The sequence below is a fragment of the Salarias fasciatus genome, chromosome 10 (genome assembly GCF_902148845.1).
Source record: "Salarias fasciatus chromosome 10, fSalaFa1.1, whole genome shotgun sequence".
In the NCBI taxonomy this organism is placed as follows: domain Eukaryota; kingdom Metazoa; phylum Chordata; class Actinopteri; order Blenniiformes; family Blenniidae; genus Salarias; species Salarias fasciatus.
The window spans coordinates 26,751,115-26,777,320 of NC_043754.1; the positions used below are offsets into that span (position 1 = coordinate 26,751,115).

The 26,206-nt window shown below is 48.7% G+C and overlaps 1 protein-coding gene across 1 annotated transcript in view; it reads right to left on the minus strand.

The window, feature by feature from the left end:
- doc2b (double C2-like domains, beta) overlaps positions 1-26,206 on the minus strand; it is a 111,269-nt gene that overhangs the window by 36,985 nt on the left and 48,078 nt on the right. Inside the window, exons 2-3 of the mRNA XM_030100351.1 lie at positions 8,403-8,482; positions 2,065-2,088 (exon numbers count right to left, since the gene is read on the minus strand). Coding sequence (XP_029956211.1) covers positions 2,065-2,088; positions 8,403-8,482 — 104 coding nt within the window. The remainder of the gene's footprint in view (positions 1-2,064; positions 2,089-8,402; positions 8,483-26,206) is intronic.

The window sequence follows — 26,206 nt, forward strand, 5'->3', positions numbered from 1 at the left end:
AGAATATGGACCAGGACCAGGAGAATATGTACTGGAACCAGGAGCAGGACCAAGACCAGAAGACTATGGACCAAGACCAGGAGAATATGGACTGGAACCAAGACCAGGAGCAGGAGCAGAGTTTCTCCGTCTACAAGGAGATGGACATGGAGCAATTCCATAAAGTCTCGTTTTGCCAGTTTCCATGGTAACTGAGCTCAAATAGTTTTGAAAAGTTCCACCTTTCTAGCAGTTTTCAAAAAGTTGTGTTTTCAGTGACTCTGAGGTCTGTCATTAGGTAAATGGACGGCCCCAACGCAATGAAAGTTTTGTGTTTTCACTTGAAATCATTGCTGTGTCAACAGGCCATAAATGTGAGACAGTGACAAGAGCCTGGTCCACTCAGCGTTTCCTTCTCTAGAGTCAAAGTCCATGGATTCTTCAGATCCGCCCATCAGTGGGACTTTAAACAACGAGGAGAAACACTGAGTGAACGCGAGTGTTGGAGCACTGATCAATCACAGCTCTACATCCTCTACATCCAGCCATGTCTGCCCACGCCTCCAATAGATCAAACACAGCTCATGTGTTCTCGGGTTCCAGCAGACACTCTGGTTCTGCTAGCGGCCTCCTTCACCGTGAGGCCATACGTCTTCATTAGCATACGGAGCAGGCGGGTGGAGGGAGCATCAATCAGCAGGAGCTAACAGGGCGGAGGAGGGAGGAGCATCGACCTCCTCCAGGGAGAGGCTGACTCAGGCTCCAGCTCAAGAGAGGGTTAATGTGTGGGGGGTGGCGGGGGCCGGACGCAGCGGGGGGCGGCGGGGGGTGGCAGGGGGTGGCGGGGGTGAAGGCAGACGGGTCGGGACTACTTGAGGCGAGTGATGGAAGAAGACAACATGGACAGCTGGCCGATGGTCCCCATCTATCACCGAGAGGCGGGGCAGCAGGGAGGAGGTGGAGCAGATCGGGCAGCCGAGGGGCTTCGGGTGGGGGGTTACGGTGGTTCAGACTGGATTTGGGTTTGATTCCAGTCATGTTATCAATAATGAAGCATTGATTTGGTGGTAAATCACCCCAGAGGCTGATTTTAAGAGTTCTGAGCTGATTTATTTTACACGGTAGAACCCAAAGTCCCCCCCCATGCTGACAATACCCCGCCATCCTGTTGAAGATTTCCCCCCAACCTCCCCGCTGCCACAGCCCTGGTGCTTCATTGACGGGGACCAATCACAGCCCTGTGGTCTGCGTACTTCCCGTCCCGCCCTGTGCCATGTTGAACAGGTAGAGACTGTTGGACATGGGCATTAAAGTATCACCTTTAATCCTTCATGAGGAGTAGAACTGATTTAGTTGGATTTCCATCCATCCATCCATCTTCAACCGCTTATCCGGGACCGGGTCGCGGGGGCGGCAGTCTAAGCAGAGATGCCCAGACTACATGGGACTTTTAATTGCTCTTTAAATCAAAGTAAATTTTAATCCTTCTCTAAAATGACCAGGTAAACATCTGAAATCTCTAAGCTGGCGGTTTTATTCTCCTTCAGAAGTGTCATTTTATGTAAATTAGAGATGACTTTCTACAGATCGTTCTGCTTTTGCTTGTCCATCGCGATAATGCAGCATTCCAAGTTGGATGAAAGACACCATGTAGCCACGCCCAGTGCTGACCTTCTGCACCTGTGCTTGTGAAAGCTTTCCTCCTCTAATGGTGGAACCTGGCTTGCATTCACGGGAGAAGTGGTTTATCTTCGCAGTGATCGGTGGCCACTGCCCCGCACGCCTCTGTCACCATTCGTTATCAAGCTGTTTGTTTTTAATTAGCCGACTTGTCTTGGTGAGTAATTATTGAGCATTTGCACCTCGGAGCAGCTGGAGAAGAAACAGCGACACGAAACATTCATGCACGGGAAACATCGGGTTACTACAGAGTTAAAGCACCGTGAAGACTGGAGGGGGAGGGTTCGATCGGGGGTTCAGGGGGTCTGGATGTTAGCTAGGTAACACTGGAGCATTGATTGGATGGACTGGGAACGAGTGGGGGGGGGGGGGGGGGGGGGGGGGTCTTTGCAATCTGCAGCTTACCTTCTTGTATCTGGGAACTGGAAGCTGTTTTTCCAGCACACAAAAAGCGGCGACACAGAGATGTGATGAAGGCATGCAAGAGAGGCGGGAAAAGGTGGAAGAGAAGAAGAAACAAGATTGAGCAAAATTAAATCAACATGCAAATAAATCAAGGCAAAGAGAGTGTGACGGAGATGAGGACAGACAAGCAGAGCTCTTTGTTTTCCTGCAGCAGCTGTTGGGTTTCCCAGCAGAGGAGCTGAGGAGAGCCGCACTGAGTGACACATTCGTCTTCCCCCCTTTCACCTGATCTGTTTACCATCGGCTTTCACTCGTTCGGGTTTCAGACGACACAGTTTGTGACGGTGAGTAAACTCGGAGTCGTGGTGCCGCTGCTGCTGCTGCAGAGGAGCATGAAAACAGTTTTTCACACAACGGCAGAAAAATTCAGTTTCAAGACAGAGACGGCGTGTCAACACCTCACAGAGGAGGGAGGACGAAAGAAACAACAACAGGAAATGACAGAAGAGTAACCTGTAACCTGTGGCTGAAAAAATAGATTGAAAAACAAAAAATTAAGTAGAACAATACCAACAAGCAGCAAAACAGCATTAAACCGCCATGAAGAGAGCATCAGACATGATACCAGTAAGCACCAGGTTAGCTTCAAACTGGAGTTAAACCAGGTGAAACTAGGGTTAAACCACCATGAACAAAACCAGCAAAATAGCAAAATGCCAATAAACATCAAACTAGCATTAAACTGTGATTAGGAGAGCATGAAACGGACACAGTACCAACTGGCATCAAACTAGCATCGGCTGGCATCAAACTAGCAACAATAAAGAATAAAAACTGAAATTCAAATTCAAGCTACTTAATGATCTACCGTATTGGCCCGAATATAAGACGATGTTTTTTTCAAGAAATTCTGTCCTCAAAAGTGGGGTGGTGTTATAATCGCGGACTTACGGTAGATGGTCAATACGCATCCGCGCCACTAGATGGAGCCAAAGTATCACTGAGCAGAGAGCGAGTGGAGCGATGAAATGAGATCAAATGATCTGATGAAAAATGGCGGATCATCTGGAACAAAGGGGCTGAACGCTGGACAACTGAGCAACAACAGAGGAGAAGTTATGATACCAACTTTAAACTGATGGTGATCAACGCAGCAGAGTCATCAAACTACTGCCAAGCCGCCAGGAGGTCTGGTGGAGCAGAGCCTCGTTCTTATTGGAGAGCACAGAAAAAACACTACAGATGCTAACGCTATGAGAAAAGCTTTCCTGGTCCTGAGAGACGCTTCAGAGAGACTGATAGAAGGGAGAGTGAATACGTCTCTGAAAGACGGACAGACGGAATGTCCACCACCAGAGCCTGATTCAGCTGAAGGACCTGGACAGTTATTTACATCATTTATGCAGTTTGGACCCCTTGAGGTTCTTATTTGTTACTTATTGTTTCTTATTTTGAGAAAGAGAATATATTTATTCAATACTGTAGTAATATTTTTTCATTTCATATCTCGTGAAATGTTATCTCAGTTGTGAGTTTTGAGTGTATAGTAATTGTAAAATAAAAAGTTGTTTTATGATTGACCTGTCTTCAGTATTTTTTTTTTTTTTTCACAAAATGATCTTTGAAAAATAGGGGTCGTGTTATAATCGGAGTCGTCTTATATTCGGGCCAATACGGTACTTAATCCATTATTTTCATGCATGCTAGGCTAAGCTAGCTGCCTTCCGACTCTATTTGTCTTAAATTCAACATGGTCTCATTTTCTGAAAGCATTTCTGTGCTACAAGAAGGGAAATTTCTCAGAATGTTCCTCTAATTGATGACGGTCGGACTCGACAGCACGTCTGCTAAACAAAAGCCCAGAAAAGCCCCCAAACAAACGGCTTGAGCGGGCTAATCACTCTGGTTATTTATCGCTTATCTGCGAGATGCTCGCCGTCTGAAGCTTGGCAGCAGCAGAATTAAATGTGAAGATATGAATCTGGATTGATTTTGCTGCAGCTCTGACACAGCAGCCGGCGGCCTCATCGTCTCCGATCGGCCTTCTGGGAACCGGCGCTGGACGTTTTCATCAATATTCCGCGCTGACAAATGACCAGCTGGAAAGTCAAAGAAAATAAAGCGTCTCTCTGAGTTCTTTCGGTTGTTTCTCTCGCTTTCAGGCGAGGGTTCAGACGGAGACGAGCCGCTTCACACAAATGATAAACTGACACAAAACCGTGGAACAGGAAAGGCGGCTGGAGGAGCGGAGGCAGCGTGACGGTGTTAGCACGCCGCGGTAGCCGTGTGGGCGCGGCGTGTGAAAGGCCAGACTGCAGCAGGTGAGGAGGGACGCAACGCCACCTCACCACCAACGAGGCGGTGATGGGAAGAGCTCCGCTATTCACCGGATAAAGCTACAGCTGCACTAAAGCACGGCGAGGACAGACCCTCATCAGGCCAGACCGGCCCACGAGGTCCAACCCCCTCTGTGAAGCTGGGCCCTCATGAGGCCGGACCCTCCGAGACGCCAGACCCCCATGAGGCCGGCCCCCCAGGTGAGGTTGAGTGTGAGTGCTGACCTTTGGCCTCTTGTCGATACTGAATACTGATAATAAAGCTTCAATGGTCCTCCATACACTAACGATACACGAAGGCTACATGTTAGCTCAAACCACGTCACCTCCATCTGAGGCGACGCTACGTCACCCTCGACAGCCTCCCTGCCGACAGTACACACAGCGCAGTGCGTAGCGTCTGTAGGCCGTAAAGATTTCAGCATATGCCATCTCTGACCACTAGGTGTCTCTATTCCACCACAGAATGTACAGTGATAAAATGCAATAAAGAAGAAACTGTTGCAGGAAACATTTTGTAAACACAAATTCGGCCTGTTCAGGCTATTTTATAGGCTAATAGCAGTTACTATTAGTAGTAACAGCAATAACAATACTTATTGTAGTAATCGCAGTAATCTAGTAATAGCAGTGATAGTAATTAAAGTGCTAGTTATGGTAGTTAATAGTAGCTCTATAAGTACTGGTGATGGTGAAATTGAAAGTTGTTATAAAACTACTAGTAATAAAATATCAATACCAAAAGTATGAACATATCTGTTAAAACAGTAGTATTACACTGGTAGTGATAGTAATTACAGTACTAAACTCCAACGTTGATCAACGTTTTTGTTTTCTTTAGACTTTTTTTGGTTTATATAACTCACTTTACCCAAACTGCTAGGTCGTTTTCAGCGCAAAAACATCATCATGGCAATGCTGAACTTCTTTTAAAGGGAAAGTCAGAAACGCATCGCTGTCAGTGAAACGCTGTGGTGTAAACATGACGCTGAAGTGCTGCTGCCTCCTGGGTCTTTCCAGGAGAGTTTCATGAAAACACCCTGTACTGAACAAGCAGCTGCTAATGAGGGAACAGATGAGCAAAACAAGCCACACAAATAAAGCCGCAGCCGCCGCGTCTGCCGTAATGAGCATAAAAAAAGAGCAAATTACTCGTTCCTTCTTCCTGAATCACACGGAGCACTCAGAAAAAAAAGAGGAGCACACAGAGTGACTGGAAATGATCTATAATTGACTGAGTAATAACAGAGCTGCAGAGGGGGAAAGGAGAAAGGTGATGATGGAAGACTTAATTGAAGGCCAACAGGTAGTGTGTGTGTGTGTGTGTGTGTGTGTGTGTGTGTGTGTGTGTGTGTGTGTGTGTGTGTGTGTGTGTGTGTGTGTGTGTGTGAGAGAGAGAGGGATTTTTTTAGCACGACATTATCAAACATGGACTTCTGCACTTTGTATTCAGTTCCTCATAACAGATATCATCCAGTGATCCACCGATCAACAGCAACTCGTGATCCATCCATCCATCCATCCATCCATCCATTTATTCATCCATCCACCCAACCATCCATCCATCCTTTATTAAAAGTTAAACTTGTTTTTCTGCTGCATTATTCTGTATTTTTCTGGTTCTCCTCTGAATCCTATAACATGGAAAACCAGGAAGCACCACCAGAACACTGATTTCATGGACACAGAGTTAAGCTGCCCTGAATTTGAAACCCTTGATGAACAGTGTTTGGCTGATTTTCTGATCATGTGATTTCCTGTCTTCTCCATGCTGGAGTCTTGGGCAGACCTGCGGCCGTGTCTTTAACCTCCTCTGTTTGTTTTAATAATGTCGACCCTGACCTTTCTACAATGACTGACATTTGTTTCTCCGACTAAATGTCAAACAGGGAATAATCATAAGGGCTTTCTGCATGTGATCCGTCACTGCTGTAGAGAAACAAGAGTCTAATCCTTTTACCAGGCCTCGCTATTCAGCATCATGGTTCTGCCATTCTTCTCCCGTTAACCTGATCGCATCCTCATTAAGGAGCTGATCCAGGCTCAGACCGCTGGAGTCGCTGCTGAAACTTCAGTGAGCGGCTCAACAGACAAACTCAGCCGTGGAGATGTCTTCACACCATGTTCCAAGGAGAAAAAACGCTTTTCTGTGCTTTACTGAGCAGCAGCTGAAGTCTGAGAGGAGAACACCATGACAGAATGATAACCAGAACCTAGACTGGAACCAGGTAAGTCTTTATCTATCCACCCTGCTATCTACCTAAACATCGATACTCGTCCTCTCAAGGACCCAGTTTAGTTTACACGGCTGTTCTTTTAGATCCGATTGAAAATCCGATTGAATTTGCAATCTACATTCAACCCTGATTTACCAGGGCCCGGGGTGAAGCGGATTATACAGCCTCCTGTGACATGTGAACAAACTATAGAATGTTCAGGTTCAAATCTTTAGCTCTACAACCAGCAGCCCTCAGAGCCGAGCAGAGTGTTTTCTGCTGGATGTCTGCTCAAATGTTCCTCCGGCCGGAGCCCGGTCCCGCCCAGCGTCACGTCCCGGTGCCGAGCACTCATCAGCTGCCGAGCTCCACTCCGCCTGCCGATGCTTCAGATTAACTGGTGTCCGTGTTAACTTGTGACCAACAGATTTCAAAAACCCGACTGAAACTTGGAGAGGTTCTAGTGAACGTCGGTTTTCTGCAGTTACAGTAAAGTACAGTAGTTTAGAGTATTTTGCGAGTCTTATTTTAACATCTGCTGTTTGCAGCATGCGTTTACAGGAAACCGTCACTCGCTAACATGGGAACCAGTTAATCCATAACACCGGCCGGGCGGTCCACGAGCAGCCTGCCTCGGAGCTCTTTCAACTACTGGCTGTTGAGCCATTTGCGTCCATCTCTCCTCCAGTGTTTGTTCTCTGAAGGTTTTTATCTAAAAAGTGTTTCTCAACCACCGTCCAGTTCTCCTGTTTGATTTTGACTTTCCTCCTTCCTGTTTGCTGCCCACGTTGTCACGTCACTACTTACGAGGGAACACATGGCAGAGAGAACAATGCCCGTATAGCATGCTCTGCTGTCAGGGGGTATTTATCTGAGACTCAGGTGGATTATCGATCGGTATAGACCGCCTCTACAATCGTATCTGAAATATAATCCGCTCCGAGTGAAGCGGATCCACTCGGGTGTTTATATGAACCTTTACAATCCGCTTCGCCTTCCGGAGGATTTCCGGGCCCATGTAAACGTGGCCACTGTGAAGCAGAACTCACAAAGCGTTACAGTGTTCACCCATTAATAGTGACTGTGAGCTGGGATTAGACCGCTGAGAGACAGGTTAGTGGTGCGAGAGCAATCCTGCTCTACCCCCTCTTCGATATCTACCCCCCTGCTATCCACCCCCAGTCAGAGGAAGAACAGCCTCTCTTCTATATAAAGAACTCTCTTCTATAAATAGACGCTCTGCTGAGGATCTTTAGTTTTAATTCCAGTTTCTTGAACGTTGACTGGAGGAAGTCCTTCAGCTCAGCGACTCAACAGGTGGAGAGTTCATCCCTCCACCCGTTGGAGGAACAGGAAGAAGCTCTGAAAAGCCAGCGCTGGGAGGATGAAACGGTTCCACTTGTGAGCAATATGGTTTGGGAGTGACGGTGGGAAGAGGGAGGATGGAAATATCTCCTTCACGGAAAACAGTGGGAAGTGTGAAGAGCGTGTAGGACGGCAGGAGAAAAACATGCTTCTTTAGCGCTTCTCTAATTAAATCTGGCGGCAGCATATTGTGGATCTGCCGGCTGCTCGGGCGCTGCGCTGCCCTTTAATGCCGTTACGAGGATGGCGGCCATCGCCATGGCAGCATCACCACCGCCGCCATCGCCACGGCTTTACTCCTCAGCTGAAACCAGCGCGAAGCCGTTTGTTGTCAGGACTTTGTAAATTTCACCGTCTCATTGCAAAGTAGAATAAAGGGTGGTAAAGAAGTCTGCCTGCGGGGGGCGCTGCTGAAGCTCACCTTGGCCTTGTTGATGGTGCAGTGCAGCGCGTTGTTCTCCTGGTCGTAGTGCAGGCTGAACTCCAGGGTTCCCAGGGTGGCTGTGGAGGAGAGCAGACCGGAATGAGCGGCTGGAAGCAGACAAACAATCAGCGTCACAGGAAACCCGACGACTCCGCCAGCCCAGAGGAAGAGCCTCGTAACAGGCCTCGCGCCTGTTTGTTCTCCTTAATAAGAGTCCATCAGGAAACGGATGGAACAGAAATGGACATGCACTTCTTCATTTCATGCTTTTCCTCCTCTCAATATCTTCATGGAATGAGATTAAGACAGAAGAGGAGCAGCTGAGTGAACATCCAGGAGACACAAACACCTTTCTACATGGTACAGCCTGAAACCCACCACTCAGATTATATCAGATCAGAGGAGGAGAGGAGGAGAGGAGGAGAGGAGGAGGAGGAGAGGAGGAGAGGAGGGGAGGAGGAGAGGAGGAGAGGAGGAGAGGAGGAGGAGAGGAGAGGAGGGGGGAGAGGAGGAGAGGAGGAGGAGAGGAGAGGAGGAGAGGAGGAGGAGAGGAGGAGGAGGAGAGGAGAGGAGGAGGAGAGGAGGAGAGGAGGAGAGGAGGGGGGGAGAGGAGGAGAGGAGGAGGAGAGGAGGAGAGGAGGAGGAGAGGAGGGGGGAGAGGAGGAGAGGAGGAGGAGAGGAGAGGAGGAGGAGAGGAGGAGAGGAGGAGAGGAGGGGGGAGAGGAGGAGAGGAGGAGGAGAGGAGGGGGGAGAGGAGGAGAGGAGGAGGAGAGGAGAGGAGGAGAGGAGGAGGAGAGGAGGAGAGGAGGAGGAGAGGAGGAGAGGAGGAGGAGAGGAGGAGAGGAGAGGAGGAGGAGAGGAGAGGAGGAGAGGAGGAGGAGAGGAGAGGAGAGGAGGAGAGGAGGAGGAGAGGAGAGGAGGAGAGGAGGAGGAGAGGAGGAGAGGAGGAGAGGAGGAGAGGAGAGGAGAGGAGGGGAGGAGGAGAGGAGGGGGGAGAGGAGGGGAGAGGAGGAGGAGGAGGAGGAGGAGGAGGAGAGGAGGAGGAGGAGGAGAGGAGGAGGAGAGGAGAGGAGGAGGAGAGGAGGAGGAGGAGAGGAGGAGGAGAGGAGAGGAGGAGGAGGAGGAGAGGAGAGGAGGAGAGGAGGAGGAGAGGAGGAGAGGAGGAGAGGAGGAGAGGAGGAGGAGAGGAGGAGGAGGAGGAGAGGAGAGGAGGAGGAGAGGAGGAGGAGAGGAGGAGAGGAGGAGAGGAGGAGGAGAGGGAGAGGAGGAGAGGAGGAGGAGAGGAGGAGGAGAGGAGGAGGAGAGGAGGAGGAGAGGAGGAGGAGGAGGAGGAGGAGAGGAGGAGGAGAGGAGGAGAGGAGGAGGAGGAGGAGAGGAGGAGAGGAGGAGAGGAGAGGAGGAGAGGAGGAGAGGAGAGGAGGGAGGAGGAGGAGGAGAGGAGGAGAGGAGGAGGAGAGGAGGAGGAGAGGAGGAGAGGAGGAGAGGAGGAGGAGAGGAGGAGAGGAGGAGGAGGAGAGGAGGAGAGGAGAGGAGGAGGAGAGGAGGAGGAGGAGGAGGAGGAGAGGAGGAGGAGGAGGAGAGGAGGAGAGGAGGAGAGGAGAGGAGGAGAGGAGGAGGAGAGGAGGAGGAGGAGGAGGAGAGGAGGAGAGGAGGAGGAGAGGAGGAGAGGAGGAGAGGAGGAGGGGAGGAGGAGAGGAGGAGAGGAGGAGGAGGAGAGTAGATATTGGTTGAGGTTCTCTGGAGGTCCAGACCTTGTGGACAGAGGGGATCTCAGACCCTCGGACAGTGAAGGTTCTGCTCCAGCAGGATATTTCAAGACCTTCTGGAATCCGTCAGAACTCCCTCCTCTCACTCCTCTCACTCCTCTCAGCTTCCAGAAGCTTCACATGTTTTGAAAACTTTCACTGATTCCTGAAGCATGGAATGTTCCAGACCAGGGGTCCAGCACCAGGCAATAAAGAGAAGATAGAGTTTTATTTTGAAATTCTACAGTTAAATTTCCAGGAGCCTGAACTGAGTTTTACTTTGAAAAACAGTTCACTGTCATTCTTTTTCTAGAACTTTCATTCTTTTTTCAAGAACTCTAACATTTTTCTGGGACTATCATTCTCTCTAGAACTGTCATCATTTTTTTTTTCTATAAGTCTTTTTCTAGGACTGTAATTCTTTTCTTGAACTCTCAGAGTTTTCTGGAACTGACACATTTTTTTCTAGAGGCATCCTTCCTTCTGGAACTGTCATGTTTTGTTTGAACTGTCATTATTTCTAGAACTGTAATTTTTTTTTACAACTCTCATTTCTTCTAGTCTCATTCGTTCAAGAACTGTCACGCTTTCGAGAAGGCTGACTTTTTTCTGTGTGGCAGTCTGATCCATGAAAGAACTTCAGGCTGAACCGGTTCCGCCTGAATCCTGCTGTCGGCCATGTTTCTGCTGCTGACGCTGGAGCTCCGTTCATTCTCTATTTCTTGTTCAGAGTTCGCTCTCAGGCTGGAACACACTGGAAATGTCATTTCATTAATAAACTGTTTATTTTAAAGTTTCCTGCAGACTTTGCCTTTATAATCCAATAATCACCAGCTGGCCAGAAGGAGAGAGAGCAGCGCAAACAGCACGGATCCAACACTCAAACCACCAATTATTGATTAATCATGCAGAACAAACTCAAGAGTTTACGATCTTCTAAAGTCATCAGAACCTTTTTCCTCTTTAAAATCATTTACTGAGCGTCCTTCCCTTGCTGAATAACCAGCTGCTTTCCGCGCTCATTGTTTGCCGTGATCGTTGACCCACCGCGGAGCCGAGTGGAAAAGATTTCAGGTATGATCTCATTCTTTGTCCTTTCAAAATGTCAAATGACGACGTACCAGGGAGAAGTAGTCCGGGTGAAAGGATTCCAACCGCAACAACAAAGAAACAAAGCCGTGTGGGCTTGAAAGGTTGTCGCCGGTTCCAAACAACACTCGCTTGCTGTTTCACTCGCTGGATGACTGTTCAGGACTGAATTCCCACCTGGAACCGCAGAGTGGACCGAAGCTTTCTGCTAAACCGCAACCACAAGGTCTGAGTGGAGCAGCTGACCCGAGCCGAGTCCAGAACTCTGAGCGGTCCCGGACTGATCTGAGCCGAGTCCAGAACTCTGAGCGGTCCCGGACTGATCTGAGCCGAGTCCAGAACTCTGAGCGGTCCTGGACTGACCCGAGCCGAGTCCAGAACTCTGAGCGGTCCTGGACTGACCCGAGCCGAGTCCAGAACTCTGAGCGGTCCTGGACTGACCCGAGCCGAGTCCAGAACTCTGAGCGGTCCTGGACTGACCTGAGCCGAGTCCAGAACTCTGAGCGGTCCTGGACTGACCCGAGCCGAGTCCAGAACTCTGAGCGGTCCTGGACTGATCTGAGCCGAGTCCAGAACTCTGAGCGGTCCTGGACTGATCTGAGCCGAGTCCAGAACTCTGAGCGGTCCTGGACTGACCCGAGCCGAGTCCAGAACTCTGAGCGGTCCTGGACTGACCCGAGCCGAGTCCAGAACTCTGAGCGGTCCTGGACTGACCCGAGCCGAGTCCAGAACTCTGAGCGGTCCTGGACTGATCTGAGCCGAGTCCAGAACTCTGAGCGGTCCTGGACTGATCTGAGCCGAGTCCAGAACTCTAAACTTTCACAACCATCTGTTGATTGGATTCATTAGTCCTGTTATATTAAAGAAAGGAAAAGCAGAGTGTTGGTGTTGAGAGGGTATTGCAGATAGGCCTTGCTGGCCCTGAAGAGTCCTCCTGACCAGTTCCAGCAGGGTCTGATGATCCAGCAGGGATCACTGCAGCCTTTAACTATCATCTCCATCCACATCATCAGCCCTGAAATACAGTTTCTGTCGATACCTGGGCAGCGGCCAGGCTTTAATTCCACCAGTGTGGAATGATGGGAGTGGCGAGGCTCCTTAACAGCCGTGAATCAATGGGAGGAGAGCCGAGCCTCGAAGCTCCCACACACACACACACACACACACACACACACACACACACACACACACACACACACACCAGTTTGTTGACTCGTGTGGATTTCTGGGGAAAAGTTTGACAACAGTTGGTGTGTGCAGACTCTGTTTGCTGCTCGGCAAAGTGCAAAATACCCACTCAAGCTTCAGGATGTTACCCAGAAGGTGGAAAAATAGCAGATTACGCACAAACTTTTGGGGATTTATGACAATTTCCAGCAACAGGTGAAAGTTTGAGCCAGGAGGAGCTGTCGTGTTCAGCCGTCATCCCAGACGTGACATGCTGCTGGAAGCCACCAGCTGCACAATTGTGCCAAGTTAATAGGAGTTTCTCACGGTTTGACTCTGAACCGTTCGCTGGTGAGATTCTGGTTCTGAAATGTCTTGTTTCTTCAGCCTGGAAACCAATCTGGATGTGAAAACATCCTGCCATCAGGGGATTATAATGACTGAGCTCTGCAGCGACAAGACAGGAAGGCTTTGAGACAGACTGGTCCAAACTACAGCCTGTAATCCCACTGTTCAACCGCAACACGGACAGTCGGATTATAGAGCATCTTCCTCCTCTAGCATCAGATTATAGAGCATCTTCCTCCTCTGATATCAGATTATAGAGCATCTTCCTCCTCTGATATCAGATTATAGAGCATCTTCCTCCTCTGATATCAGATTATAGAGCATCTTCCTCCTCTAGCATCAGATTATAGAGCATCTTCCTCCTCTGATATCAGATTATAGAGCATCTTCCTCCTCTGATATCAGATTATAGAGCATCTTCCTCCTCTGATATCAGATTATAGAGCATCTTCCTCCTCTGACATCAGATTATAGAGCATCTTCCTCCTCTAGCATCAGATTATAGAGCATCTTCCTCTTATACTGATGTAACCTCAACTGAACATAATAAATGGATCATTGGGACTCGTGATGTGTTCAAGGACATCAGTTAATCAACCTCTGAAGAACTAAACTGATGAAATAAAGACTCCAGCATCAGAAGAGAGTGTTCGCTGTATGAACAGAGTGGCCGCTCTAGCTGTGTTTTCCCTTTAAAGACACTTTATGAACAATCTCTCGCTCGCGTCATTTAGACAGATGTATACTGTGGGAAGAAGCAAATGTCCCATCACCTCCAGGAAAAAGCTCCCTGGCTGTTTATTTATCGCGCTCCTGGTCTCACAGGGTTAACTAACGGAGCTTTTGTCTCTCCATCTGAGGAAACAATCGCTCGTAACCAACCCTGAGCTGGAGTTCAATACGCTGAAAGAAAAGGGAAAAAAATCAATTGCGAGTCCTGGACCACATGAGGTTCGTCTGTCAGGAGGAAGAAAATAACAGCGTGACTCTTCGCTTTGTGCCATCATGTTGCAGCTAACAAGACTTCACACTTTTACTCTCCGGAACAGAAGAGTTTTTTTTTTTTAAGTCTTTATTTGGTCATTTCAGCACGAAAGCTCATTGATTTCCATCGACTTAGAAAATAACACATGGATGAAGGTGAGAGCTGTTGACTGCTGCCACGGCGGGCAGGAGCAGGAGCAGCACTTCCACCTTCTGCAAGCAGACGGAGAACCAGCGTTCTCAACAAGTCCAGTTCTCAGTGACTGGATACCATGTAAAGGGAGCCCAGGTCAGAGGTCAACTTTCTGTCAATTTCATTCCATTTAATCCATGGAAAGCAGGATTACATCTGGAGATAATGTGATAAAGGGCTGCATTGATTAGTCAACGTAATTGATGATGGTAATGAGAGAAATCAGTTGATACATTTCAAGCGCCAATGCATCATATGGTTGTTTTTGTTGTTTTTGTTCTGAATTGCTGTTTGATAAAATCACTCAGCGGCGGTTTGGTGCTCATCTGTCACTGCAGTTCTCTACAGGAAGTGCTGGAGGCGATATCGCTCACTGTTTACATCCCGCAAGGAAACAGAGAAGAAGAGGGAGAGGAGAAATGGACGAAATGAGACGGAACAAACAAAGGGAGAGGCTTGAAAACTCCGACAGAAAGTTTCTTAACCTCAACATTTCACTCATATAATCCAGTAAATGTGTTGCGGGGCGGCAAATGTTTTACCTGAAATACACCACAAAAGATCCCCGGCGGGTGTTGTGGGTTATGGTGCAAGGCCGCTGTGCAGGACAGGACGGCGGCGCGACGGCCCGGCACCAACGCCAGCGCCGCTGTATCATCACAGGAGCTCAGAAATACCGAAGGCGAGCCTGACGCCTCCAGAACAGATGGACACGGTGGTCGGCTCTGTGAGTCTGTTCCAGGACGTGACGGAGGACAAACAGCTTTTCTCCGGACGGTAAGAAGCCGCCGGCTCACCGCAGCCGCTCGGCCGCCGTGACGCCGCCCCGCGCTGCAGATGTAGCGGCCATCTGGACGGCGGCGGGGGGAACGCCCCGGCGCGGCGAGGCGGCGCTGCCAGCGCCACGGGAGCGAGATAAAGCCAGGACAGAGTCACACTCCAGACCTGCTGCGCAGCCTCGGTTCTGTCAACTCCCAGGAAAAGGTGATGCCACTAATTCACTCCCAAACAGCCCCGAAGCTGTACTGGAAAGCCATAATTACTGCGATTTGCAGCAAAAGAAGCATTAATTACATAATTAGAAGCAAGGAAGCAATGAATATGCAAAAGAGGCTTGTATGAGAAGGTGTCGTGTTATTCAGAAACAAATTGGTTTAATATTTTCTTGTTTTGTTTTTTTTTTTTCACAAGGGGAAATGGAGTTTCCCTCACCGCCGCTGCAAATATGTAGAATTAATGAGATGCTGAGGAGTGTGTTGTCGAACACAGGTGCTAAATCAGCTGGTCTGATTGTTTCCCAGCGAGTGAATTATGAGCGTGTGCTGAAAGGCTGTGAAAATGTTCACAACATCCTAGTTTCTCCTCCTTCCCGCGGCGCGTGATGACTCACGTCAGTCAGGCCCGTTTACGCCACGACTCAGCGAAAACACAGAACGAGACGGTCATGGGTTCAAATCCCAGCCAGGACTTTGACCTCTGGCCCCAGCTGCAATGTGGTGGTCCACTGCTGGGTTAGTTCGGAGGAGAAATCTCCTCAAACACTCCGCTCTTCTCCACGAGCGCAATGCCGCCAGCAGCCGAGCGTTCAGTCAACAGAGCAGCGTGGCTGATAGATGGGCTCTAAATCACAGCGCGACTTTTTGACAGACGATGCAGATTAGGCTCGCTGTGGCGGGAATACTTCTGATCTTATAGGAAGCTCCTGGTTAAAAACAAGATTTTTCTCAAGGCTGAGAATCAACCAGCCTCAGATCAGCGGCATTCGGCACTGCTAGCATGCTGTGAGCAACTTGTTTGCCAGCAACAAATGAACATTTATCACCACATAGACACGCAAAAGTATGGAACACGGGTACCGCTGAGTCCCGGCAATGATTCCCAGGTGCCAGATAATGGTCCCGCATCGGTTTAAAAGTGAACAGAACTCATCGCCAACAACTCATCTTTGTCGCAGTGTTGTTGTGCGAACACAAATCTTTTCTCGGAAAAAAAAAAAAAACACACAATCTGATGTGTCCTCCTGAAACACTGCGGTGGAAACGGGACGTTGCAGACCAGGAACCACGGTCAGTGACTGTCCTTTAGCTAACGCACGCCTCTGTTAGCATGCTCATCCCTGCGTCTCCGACTAAATCATGTATTTGAAGACCGAGCAGCGGCGGCGGCGGCGTCTCCTCCGGTATTCACCGGCAGACACACACATGGAGTTCGTGTCACAGTTTGAAAGCTTTATCTTGAAAGAGGTGGAGATGTAGGCATGAATGAGAAAAACTTCCGCAGCGTCTCTTGGCCGGTCTCCTTTCATGACTTCGCCTCAGGCGATGCTCCAGAGGCAGCTCCCGGTGGACGCCGCCGGCCGGCCGGTCGCTTCCCGGCCGAGCGCGTTGATATGCAGCCCGCCAACTCCATCGCATATTCACAGCTCTTGAATAAATCTGCCGCCGCCGCCGCCGGGCTCCCGCTGAGCGCATCCTCGCCGCTTGGTCTCTGGATGCGGCAGGCCAGGCTGGCGAGCGCGGACGCCACACTCAGCGCCAGGAAACAATCGCCACCCACTACTTTTGGGACCGGCCGGGGTGGAATGAAGGTGGAATTAGGGTTCCATTAGAAGGAAATGGCTTGAAGTTGGATGGCATAAACTGACGGCAACGTGATGCATGTTGCAGAAGTCGGTGGAACAGCTTCGTGGTTTCGTCAGCGCCGCCGTGTGAAGCCGGACGACTCACCAACAGAAGCGTAGACCCGCCTGAAAACTCCCGGCACGCTGCTCTTGATGCACGTTTATGTACAGTACACCCCTCTTTAACGGTGCGTCAGCACATTTCACCTGGAAGCAAATGGGTTTCTGTTTCACTTCTGAACACGGAAACATTCCCAAGTCAACAGGCAACGTTCCGAAAACACTCCGTCTCCATGGAAACGAGGTTTGAAAACACTGTCTATGTGGAAACTGCAGGAAATGCAACTTTTGTGAATTGTTGCAGAGCTGAAAACGATGTAGTTTTTGATGACACAGTCGCCTCACACACTGGTTGATCTGGACGGATCAGGGTCAGCCCCGGACCGGCCAGGCCCCCACGGTCCACAGCAGAAAATCAAACATGCTTCCTTCCACTTTGGACAGCCTGGCACAGCTTCGGACTGTGGTATTGAGTTCACATCATTTCGTAAAGCGGACAGTTCCTGTGACAGCAGAGTGAATCTGCTGTTAGCATTAGCTTTAAGATTAGCGGATCTTTATCATTCATCAGTGGAAGGAGTCAAGCTAGCAAGTGCAAAGCTCAGTTTCTGCAGATTTTCTGTTTAACTCTCAGCAGGACATTAAAAAGAAAACTTAATGAAAAAAAAGTCGAATCGTTCTTTTAAAAACTGAACAATCTGCCTGTTTCTCTGTTTCCACTCTTGAAATCAAACTTGTTTTTAAAGTTTGAGTGCTTCAATGGAGCGTCGAGAGACGGGAGTGAGTGTGAACCGCCGTGTCTCATTATGTTCCTGAGTGTTAATGTGTCTGCTTATGCAAAACCTGAATGAACAATTAGCCTCCGCTTCATGGAGAGAGTGGCAGAGGACGGCGGCTTCCACACGCCGGTTCCTTCACAGAAGACAGATTCTAACCTGAGCCCACAGGAGATTCACTTCACACAGTCAGCTCGGCGGAGCGTTCCACTCTCAATCAGAAGGTGACATGTTCGATTCCTCATCTGTCCACATGCTACTCACTGCTCTGAGTGGGCGGAGCTTCCACCATTGGTGTGTGTGAGTGTGAAGCTTTCCTGAGTCCAGCTCCCTGCTGTCTGACGGCTGTAGCGCCGCTGTTCCCCGGCGTCTTTCACCGTCAGCAGCTCCCCTCCGCTCATTCCTCCACGTTAACTTGAACCCTACTTTTCCCATCAAGCATTGTGCCTGTGCTCAATCGATGGCCTGCAGCTCACATTGAAATATATCACCGCCCAAATGGAAGCGGAGACGATTTCCTGCGACTCATTCATCACGGCGGAATGCTGCGTCGCTCCCAGAGCTGAAGCCAGATCGTGTTGGGAGCTGAATTCACCAGAGTCCAGCCTGGCTTCCAGACTGGTTTTCTTCAGCGGTTTGCTCCTGCGTACGGCTGTGAGACACGCTCACTGAGCAGAGTGTCGTTTCAAGACAGATATCTCCATTCAGAAAGTTTAGAACCGGGGCCTCGTTTCCACGGAAACAGCAGAAACAACCACACGGTAACAACAGTCCAACTGGGTGTTCCGTCCATACGAACGTCCGTGCTCTCCACTCTCCACTGTTCATGTTCTCCATAGTTTCATCACTAAAAGGATCAACAGCACCGACTAGTGGCTCAACATGAGAACTACGTGGTTTTCTGGTGTTTCTGTCGTTTCCATGGTGATTTAACGATTCACTGAGTTCATGATACGATTTCTTAAGGAGTTTCTTTTTCTTCAGCTTTTTCTCTTTTTTTATAACAAATTAACAACGGGACTCTTTCATCCCTTCTGTAGAGTCTGGACTGTATTTTCTGGTTTTCTGTTGAAACTTGTTTTAGTTCCTCAGGTAGACGCAGCGACTGACTGCGCGGCTTCAGCTGAGGCAGGTTTTCTTCTCTCTGCTAAAGAACTTCAGGTGTCTTTTGTGTTCAGAAAAGTCAAATAAATTAAGTGAATTTTAAGACGAATCTCACCTGAAATCAGCTGTGAAGAAAATCTTCAGTAATCAAACCAGGCGAAGCAGACTGCGCCCCCTGCTGTTTGCTTCATGCTGCTTTTTTTTATTCCGCCATGTTTCCATTTGAACCGTCTCATGAGTCGTTACAACTCCTCTGAAACTAAAACGTGAAAATGCTTCGTAGTTTTGCCAGAGGAGCCTAATTAACTGACTTCAGCTCTCTGTCATTTCCTTGCACAGCAGAACGTCAGTGTGACTGCCGCCGCCGCCGCAGGAGTTCGAACCGGGTGTCGTTTCTTATCAACAAGCCTTTTCCTTCCCTTCAGCTCTGTCAGCTTCACGTGACGAGGCGAGGACGGGTTAAAGAGCGAGCGTGAGCCGCCGTCGCCCGTCTAATCCAGTCAACCAGCAGCAGGCCGGGAAAGATAACTTCTCTCGGGGGGACGCCGCCCGGCGCCGCTCCTGATCGCCGCCCTCCACGTCTTTGTTCTGAACCGCCGAATAGAAATGCAGCGGAAGTTTCCCCCGTCAGCTTTATCAGTCCAACTTTGACTGCCGGCTCCGGAGGGATGGCGGATTTCCTCCGACGTGCCCACTTAAGTGGATTAACACCGTGTGTGTGACAACAGTATCGTGGAGGTGTTACACTGGCTGCCGTCTTCAAAGTCACCCTTTGTTCCTGTCAGCCAGCGACGACCCGTCAGCCGAGCGCGGCCCGAGGAGGCCGGGAACAGCAGAACCGCCACAAAGACTCTCTGTTCCAGCAACTTGAGATTCCCCCACTGCAGGATCACACATTATTCATGTTGGGCTTCGGAGCCCAGCTCTGCGCTCTGTCGACGGGCCAGTGAGGAGGATTTAGTGGGATCTATTGGCAGAGGAAGAAATACTCATTATTCTGATCAGCGCTTAATCACCTGTAGCTGAAATCGCTGCTTTGTTACCTTGGAATGAGTCATCAGGCTGGGTTTAACAGGCGTCTTGTTAAGAGGTGTCTGGATATCTTCCCTCTGCTGACCACACGGTAGGACCAGGCTGCAGCTTTAATGTTTAATAATGGATGTACTGGATGGGAGGATTAGTGCGGGGTGGTCACAGAATTTCAAAACACCTCAAGAAGTGGATCTAAGAAACCCTCCAACAACAGCCAAGTGAGTCGAACAGAAATCAGACAAAGACTAAAGCCTCCTGCTCCTGCAGAAAACCAACGCTAACAGAAACCCTGCAAACTAATGTGAGAGGAAGAAATGCAAAACAAATGGAAAAGCTGATCAATTAATTTAAATGAATGAAACACAAATGCAGAACAAAGGCGCAAAACTGGACAGAACTTGTGCAAAAGACTCAAAATGTAGAAACGACAGCGAAGAAGACGAATCAGGATTCACTATCCGACTCCCTTCACTGATTTCAAACGGGAACTTTCACCAGCTGGACATGTTTGGTCAGGGTGTATTTCTCATGCCAGGCCACTAGTTGGTGCTGTGAGCACCGTGTGGCCAGGTTCTGTGAGGAGGCTTTTCCCAGGCTGCTGTTCTGCTCCTCAGGTCTTTGGACCACTCTGCTGTGGACCCCGGTTTGAATCCTGAATGCTGCAGGTTTTCTGCATCTGATGTGAAAAATAACCGAAAACCAAAGCAGACAGATCTAAAACCGTCTCAGCCTTTCAAACACTCCTTGAGCTTCAGTGTATGAAAGAAGGGAGCAGAAGAAGAAATAAACGCTCCTCGGCTGTGAGAAATATTCCTGTTTAGCCTTGAGAGCTGCAAATAGAAGAAATATACATGTAAATGTGCAGCTTTAAGACTGCTGGGGAGAGAACATCAATCGTGTGTCTCAAAACGCTTCATTCAGCTCCGAGTTCCATTAAATGAAGATTTAGGGAGAAGAGGGAAGTGGGAGTATATCACACGCTCTCTAACACAAAGGTGCAACCGAAGCTTATTTACTGCGAGATTAAAATCAATATTAAGCCGAACGTTCCTGAAGTGGAACTGAGGAATTTGGTTTTTACTGTTCGCAGACATTACTGAGCCGCTGCCAGGAGGGAACTCATATTCTCCTGCTGTGTAAAGACGACGGTCGGATCGATAACAACAGAGGAGAAGGGCGCAGCGGGATTTAACTCATTCACACTGCTTTGTTCACCTCCACCGCCCGTGTGCTCACACACTGGTTACTGGTTGGTGGGGCGGAGCAGTGGTGCAGTGGTGAGCTCTCATTGCCTGATGGATGGAAAAATCATGAAGAGGATGTAGACACCATAGAGCAGCTGTAGAGTCACTATAGAGCAGCTGTAGAGTCACTATAGAGGAGCTGTAGAGTCACTATAGAGGAGCTGTAGAGTCACTATAGAGCAGCTGTAGAGTCACTATAGAGGAGCTGTAGAGTCACTATAGAGGAGCTGTAGAGTCACTATAGAGGAGCTGTAGAGTCACTATAGAGGAGCTGTAGAGCCTTTATAGAGGAGCTGTAGAGTCACTATAGAGGAGCTGTAGAGCCACTATAGAGGAGCTGTAGAGTCACTATAGAGGAGCTGTAGAGTCACTATAGAGGAGCTGTAGAGCTTTTATAGAGGAGCTGTAGAGTCACTATAGAGGAGCTGTAGAGCCTTTATAGAGGAGCTGTAGAGTCACTATAGAGGAGCTGTAGAGCCTTTATAGAGGAGCTGTAGAGTCACTATAGAGGAGCTGTAGAGTCACTATAGAGGAGCTGTAGAGTCACTATAGAGGAGCTGTAGAGCCTTTATAGAGGAGCTGTAGAGTCACTATAGAGGAGCTGTAGAGCCACTATAGAGGAGATGTAGAGCCTTTATAGAGGAGCTGTAGAGTCACTATAGAGGAGCTGTAGAGCCACTATAGAGGAGCTGTAGAGTCACTATAGAGGAGCTGTAGAGTCACTATAGAGGAGCTGTAGAGCCACTATAGAGGAGCTGTAGAGCCTTTATAGAAGAGCTGTAGAGTCACTATAGAGGAGCTGTAGAGTCACTATAGAGGAGCTGTAGAGTCACTATAGAGGAGCTGTAGAGCCTTTATAGAGGAGCTGTAGAGTCACTATAGAGGAGCTGTAGAGCCACTATAGAGGAGATGTAGAGTCACTATAGAGGAGCTGTAGAGCTTTTATAGAGGAGCTGTAGAGTCACTATAGAGGAGCTGTAGAGCCTTTATAGAGGAGCTGTAGAGTCACTATAGAGGAGCTGTAGAGTCACTATAGAGGAGCTGTAGAGTCACTATAGAGGAGCTGTAGAGCCACTATAGAGGAGCTGTAGAGCCTTTATAGAAGAGCTGTAGAGTCACTATAGAGGAGCTGTAGAGTCACTATAGAGGAGCTGTAGAGTCACTATAGAGGAGCTGTAGAGCCTTTATAGAGGAGCTGTAGAGTCACTATAGAGGAGCTGTAGAGCCACTATAGAGGAGATGTAGAGTCACTATAGAGGAGCTGTAGAGCTTTTATAGAGGAGCTGTAGAGTCACTATAGAGGAGCTGTAGAGCCTTTATAGAGGAGCTGTAGAGTCACTATAGAGGAGCTGTAGAGTCACTATAGAGGAGCTGTAGAGCCTTTATAGAGGAGCTGTAGAGTCACTATAGAGGAGCTGTAGAGTCACTATAGAGGAGCTGTAGAGCCACTATAGAGGAGCTGTAGAGCCTTTATAGAAGAGCTGTAGAGTCACTATAGAGGAGCTGTAGAGTCACTATAGAGGAGCTGTAGAGTCACTATAGAGGAGCTGTAGAGTCACTATAGAGGAGCTGTAGAGTCACTATAGAGGAGCTGTAGAGTCACTATAGAAGAGCTGTAGAGTCACTATAGAGGAGCTGTAGAGTCACTATAGAGGAGCTGTAGAGTCACTATAGAGGAGCTGTAGAGTCACTATAGAGGAGCTGTAGAGTCACTATAGAGGAGCTGTAGAGTCACTATAGAGGAGCTGTAGAGCCGCTATAGAGGAGCTGTAGAGTCACTATAGAGGAGCTGTAGAGTCACTATAGAGGAGCTGTAGAGTCACTATAGAGGAGCTGTAGAGTCACTATAGAGCAGCTGTAGAGTCACTATAGAGGAGCTGTAGAGCCTTTATAGAAGAGCTGTAGAGTCACTATAGAGGAGCTGTAGAGTCACTATAGAGGAGCTGTAGAGTCACTATAGAGGAGCTGTAGAGTCACTATAGAGGAGCTGTAGAGCCTTTATAGAAGAGCTGTAGAGTCACTATAGAGGAGCTGTAGAGTCACTATAGAGGAGCTGTAGAGTCACTATAGAGGAGCTGTAGAGTCACTATAGAGGAGCTGTAGAGTCACTATAGAGGAGCTGTAGAGTCACTATAGAGGAGCTGTAGAGTCACTATAGAGCAGCTGTAGAGTCACTATAGAGGAGCTGTAGAGCCTTTATAGAAGAGCTGTAGAGTCACTATAGAGGAGCTGTAGAGTCACTATAGAGGAGCTGTAGAGTCACTATAGAGGAGCTGTAGAGTCACTATAGAGGAGCTGTAGAGCCTTTATAGAAGAGCTGTAGAGTCACTATAGAGGAGCTGTAGAGTCACTATAGAGGAGCTGTAGAGTCACTATAGAGGAGCTGTAGAGTCACTATAGAGGAGCTGTAGAGTCACTATAGAGGAGCTGTAGAGTCACTATAGAGGAGCTGTAGAGCCTTTATAGAAGAGCTGTAGAGTCACTATAGAGGAGCTGTAGAGTCACTATAGAGGAGCTGTAGAGTCACTATAGAGGAGCTGTAGAGCCTTTATAGAAGAGCTGTAGAGTCACTATAGAGGAGCTGTAGAGTCACTATAGAGGAGCTGTAGAGCCTTTATAGAAGAGCTGTAGAGTCACTATAGAGGAGCTGTAGAGTCACTATAGAGGAGCTGTAGAGCCGCTATAGAGGAGCTGTAGAGTCACTATAGAGGAGCTGTAGAGTCACTATAGAGGAGCTGTAGAGTCACTATAGAGGAGCTGTAGAGTCACTATAGAGGAGCTGTAGAGTCACTATAGAGGAGCTGTAGAGCTTTTATAGAGGAGCTGTAGAGTCACTATAGAGGAGCTGTAGAGCCTTTATAGAGGAGCTGTAGAGCCACTATAGAGGAGCTGTAGAGTCACTATAGAGGAGCTGTAGAGTCACTATAGAGGAGCTGTAGAGCTTTTATAGAGGAGCTGTAGAGTCACTATAGAGGAGCTGTAGAGCCTTTATAGAGGAGCTGTAGAGTCACTATAGAGGAGCTGTAGAGCCTTTATAGAGGAGCTGTAGAGTCACTATAGAGGAGCTGTAGAGCTTTTATAGAGGAGCTGTAGAGTCACTATAGAGGAGCTGTAGAGTCACTATAGAGGAGCTGTAGAGTCACTATAGAGGAGCTGTAGAGCCTTTATAGAGGAGCTGTAGAGCCTATAGAGGAGCTGTAGAGTCACTATAGAGGAACTGTAGAGTAACTATAGAGGAGCTGTAGAGCTTGCTGTGGCTCCAGAGCTGCTGGCCTGGATGAACCAACTGTTCATTGTTGTTTGAAACACAAGGTCTGCTGCTCTTTGATGCATGTTACATTCATGTTAGTCGAGATTCTGGTCTTCTCCTTGACGTGGTCCCAGATCCTGTAAGTGTTGGTCTCGGTCATATAGTGCTCTGGTCTAGTCCTCGTCCCCCTATAGACTTGGTTTTGTCCTAGGTTTTGCTTCATGGTGCCTTCCGTTCTTTATCAGGAAACTCTCTCCATCAAAACACTTCCAGTATTATACTTCCAGCAGATCCGTCAGTGATTCTCTGCAGACCTCATTTAAGCTTTTAGTTATTGCAAAATGTCCTGCAGTCGTCCCCGTGGCCTCTGTCTCTGCACTGAGCGAGTCTTTCTCCTCCCACACACAGATTTGGACGCTTGCTGGGTTCATTTGCGGTTCCATGGGGACCAGACCGTGGCCAGACACCCGCATCATAAATAAAGATGACTGTAATTTTGAGGTGTAAACGCCTCGACCTGAGATGAGTCACGGAGTATCCGGGCTGTCGGGGTCACTGGAAGGTCAGAGCTGACACACAGAGGTCCAGATCGTCTGAGAGAGCAACAGAAGGCTCTTTAAAAAGCTTCATAACAAGAGGTCAGTAAACACAATCCTGCAATCTGCGCAGTTTGTGTCAAAGTGTCACATTTTTATTAAAGAGACGTGGAGGCTCACTTTCCAATCAAAGCCAGATTATTAAGCATCTGTCTGATTTCCAGAACGGAGCGTCTCCCTGATCACTGATCAGCAAAGGCCCCGATCCAAATTCATAACCAGCCAACCTTCACTCAGAAGCAGCCTGCAGCTGAAATCCACGCTGGGGATCAATGGCTGCGCTCCGAGCTCCGTCACAACAACAGAACGGCGTCCTTACATCAACGCTCCTCCCACACACCATGTCAACCTCACATCTCACACACCATGTCAACCTCACATCTCACACACCATGTCAACCTCACATCTCACACACCATGTCAGTCTGGGACTAGTAAAGCTTGAGCCACGGTCTGGCCCTGAACTCGCCCAGTGGCTGGTTGCTGGAATGACACACCCTCAGCAGATCAGGGCTGAAGGAGTCTCGAGTCATGCCAGACTCTGGAATTGAACCGTGGTCCCCTCCCCATGAGGTGTGACCCACTGCTCCTCAGTGAAGCCCGGAGTGTTAATGTACATTTGTTCTTTTGAGATTTCAGTTGAATATTAAACCGAGATGTTGCTTCCTCCCGTCTCACATGAGCACAGTTCAACACACACACACACACACACACACACACACACACACACCCCTAAGATATTCTACATACACACTTCCCGCTCATATGAATGCATCACTACCCAGAGGAGCTGGAGTGTGTATGATGATGCATGCAAAGCAGGTGAAGGGATGAGGGACGGCAATGATCTCCAACATTGTGTGTGTGTGTGTGTGTGTGTGTCTGTGCGTCCCACCTGTCTGGGTGGATTAATTAAATGGCATTTGACCTTTGACCCGGTGAGCTCTGCTGTGGAACTGGGTACCATCTGAAACATCTTCGGCTCGCAGCGCTCGATGTGTGAATCACTTGTAGGAATCAGTCGGACACAAACCGGAGGATTTGTGTGTTTCCCGGACTTGGCAGCAGTGCGCTGTGAACGTGTTAGTTCTGCATCCAGAAACTGTTGGGATTAATGAGGCTGAGTCAGAGTGCACAGCTTCCTTTTTTCTACCGTTTGTCAACAGCGGCTCTAATAACGGAGCGCCGGTTCGTGGAGAATCAGAAATGAGGAGTGAACTTTGAGGTGGTCAGCATCATTCTGCTTCCTCCACAGATCAGAACAACGGAGGACTTAACTACTGCTACTTATTCAAAAAGCCTGGAGTGACTTATAATCTGGATGTTAGAGGAGGAAGATGCTCTATGATCGAGATAAATAAAACCGTCATCAGTTACTAGTGTTACGGCAACAAGCTCCTGTTTATTGGTGTGTGTGTGTGTGTTTCCTTCAGTGCCTCCTCTCTCAGAGTCTCCACCGACTGAAGGAAAACAACATTCCTGCGGCTCGACTGACTTCAGCCTCTCTCCGCCGACGGTCCGCCGTTCGGCTGAGGCACCGGCACAGTCATCGACGAAAAACGCCAAAAGGAAAATCAATAAACGGAGAAGGATT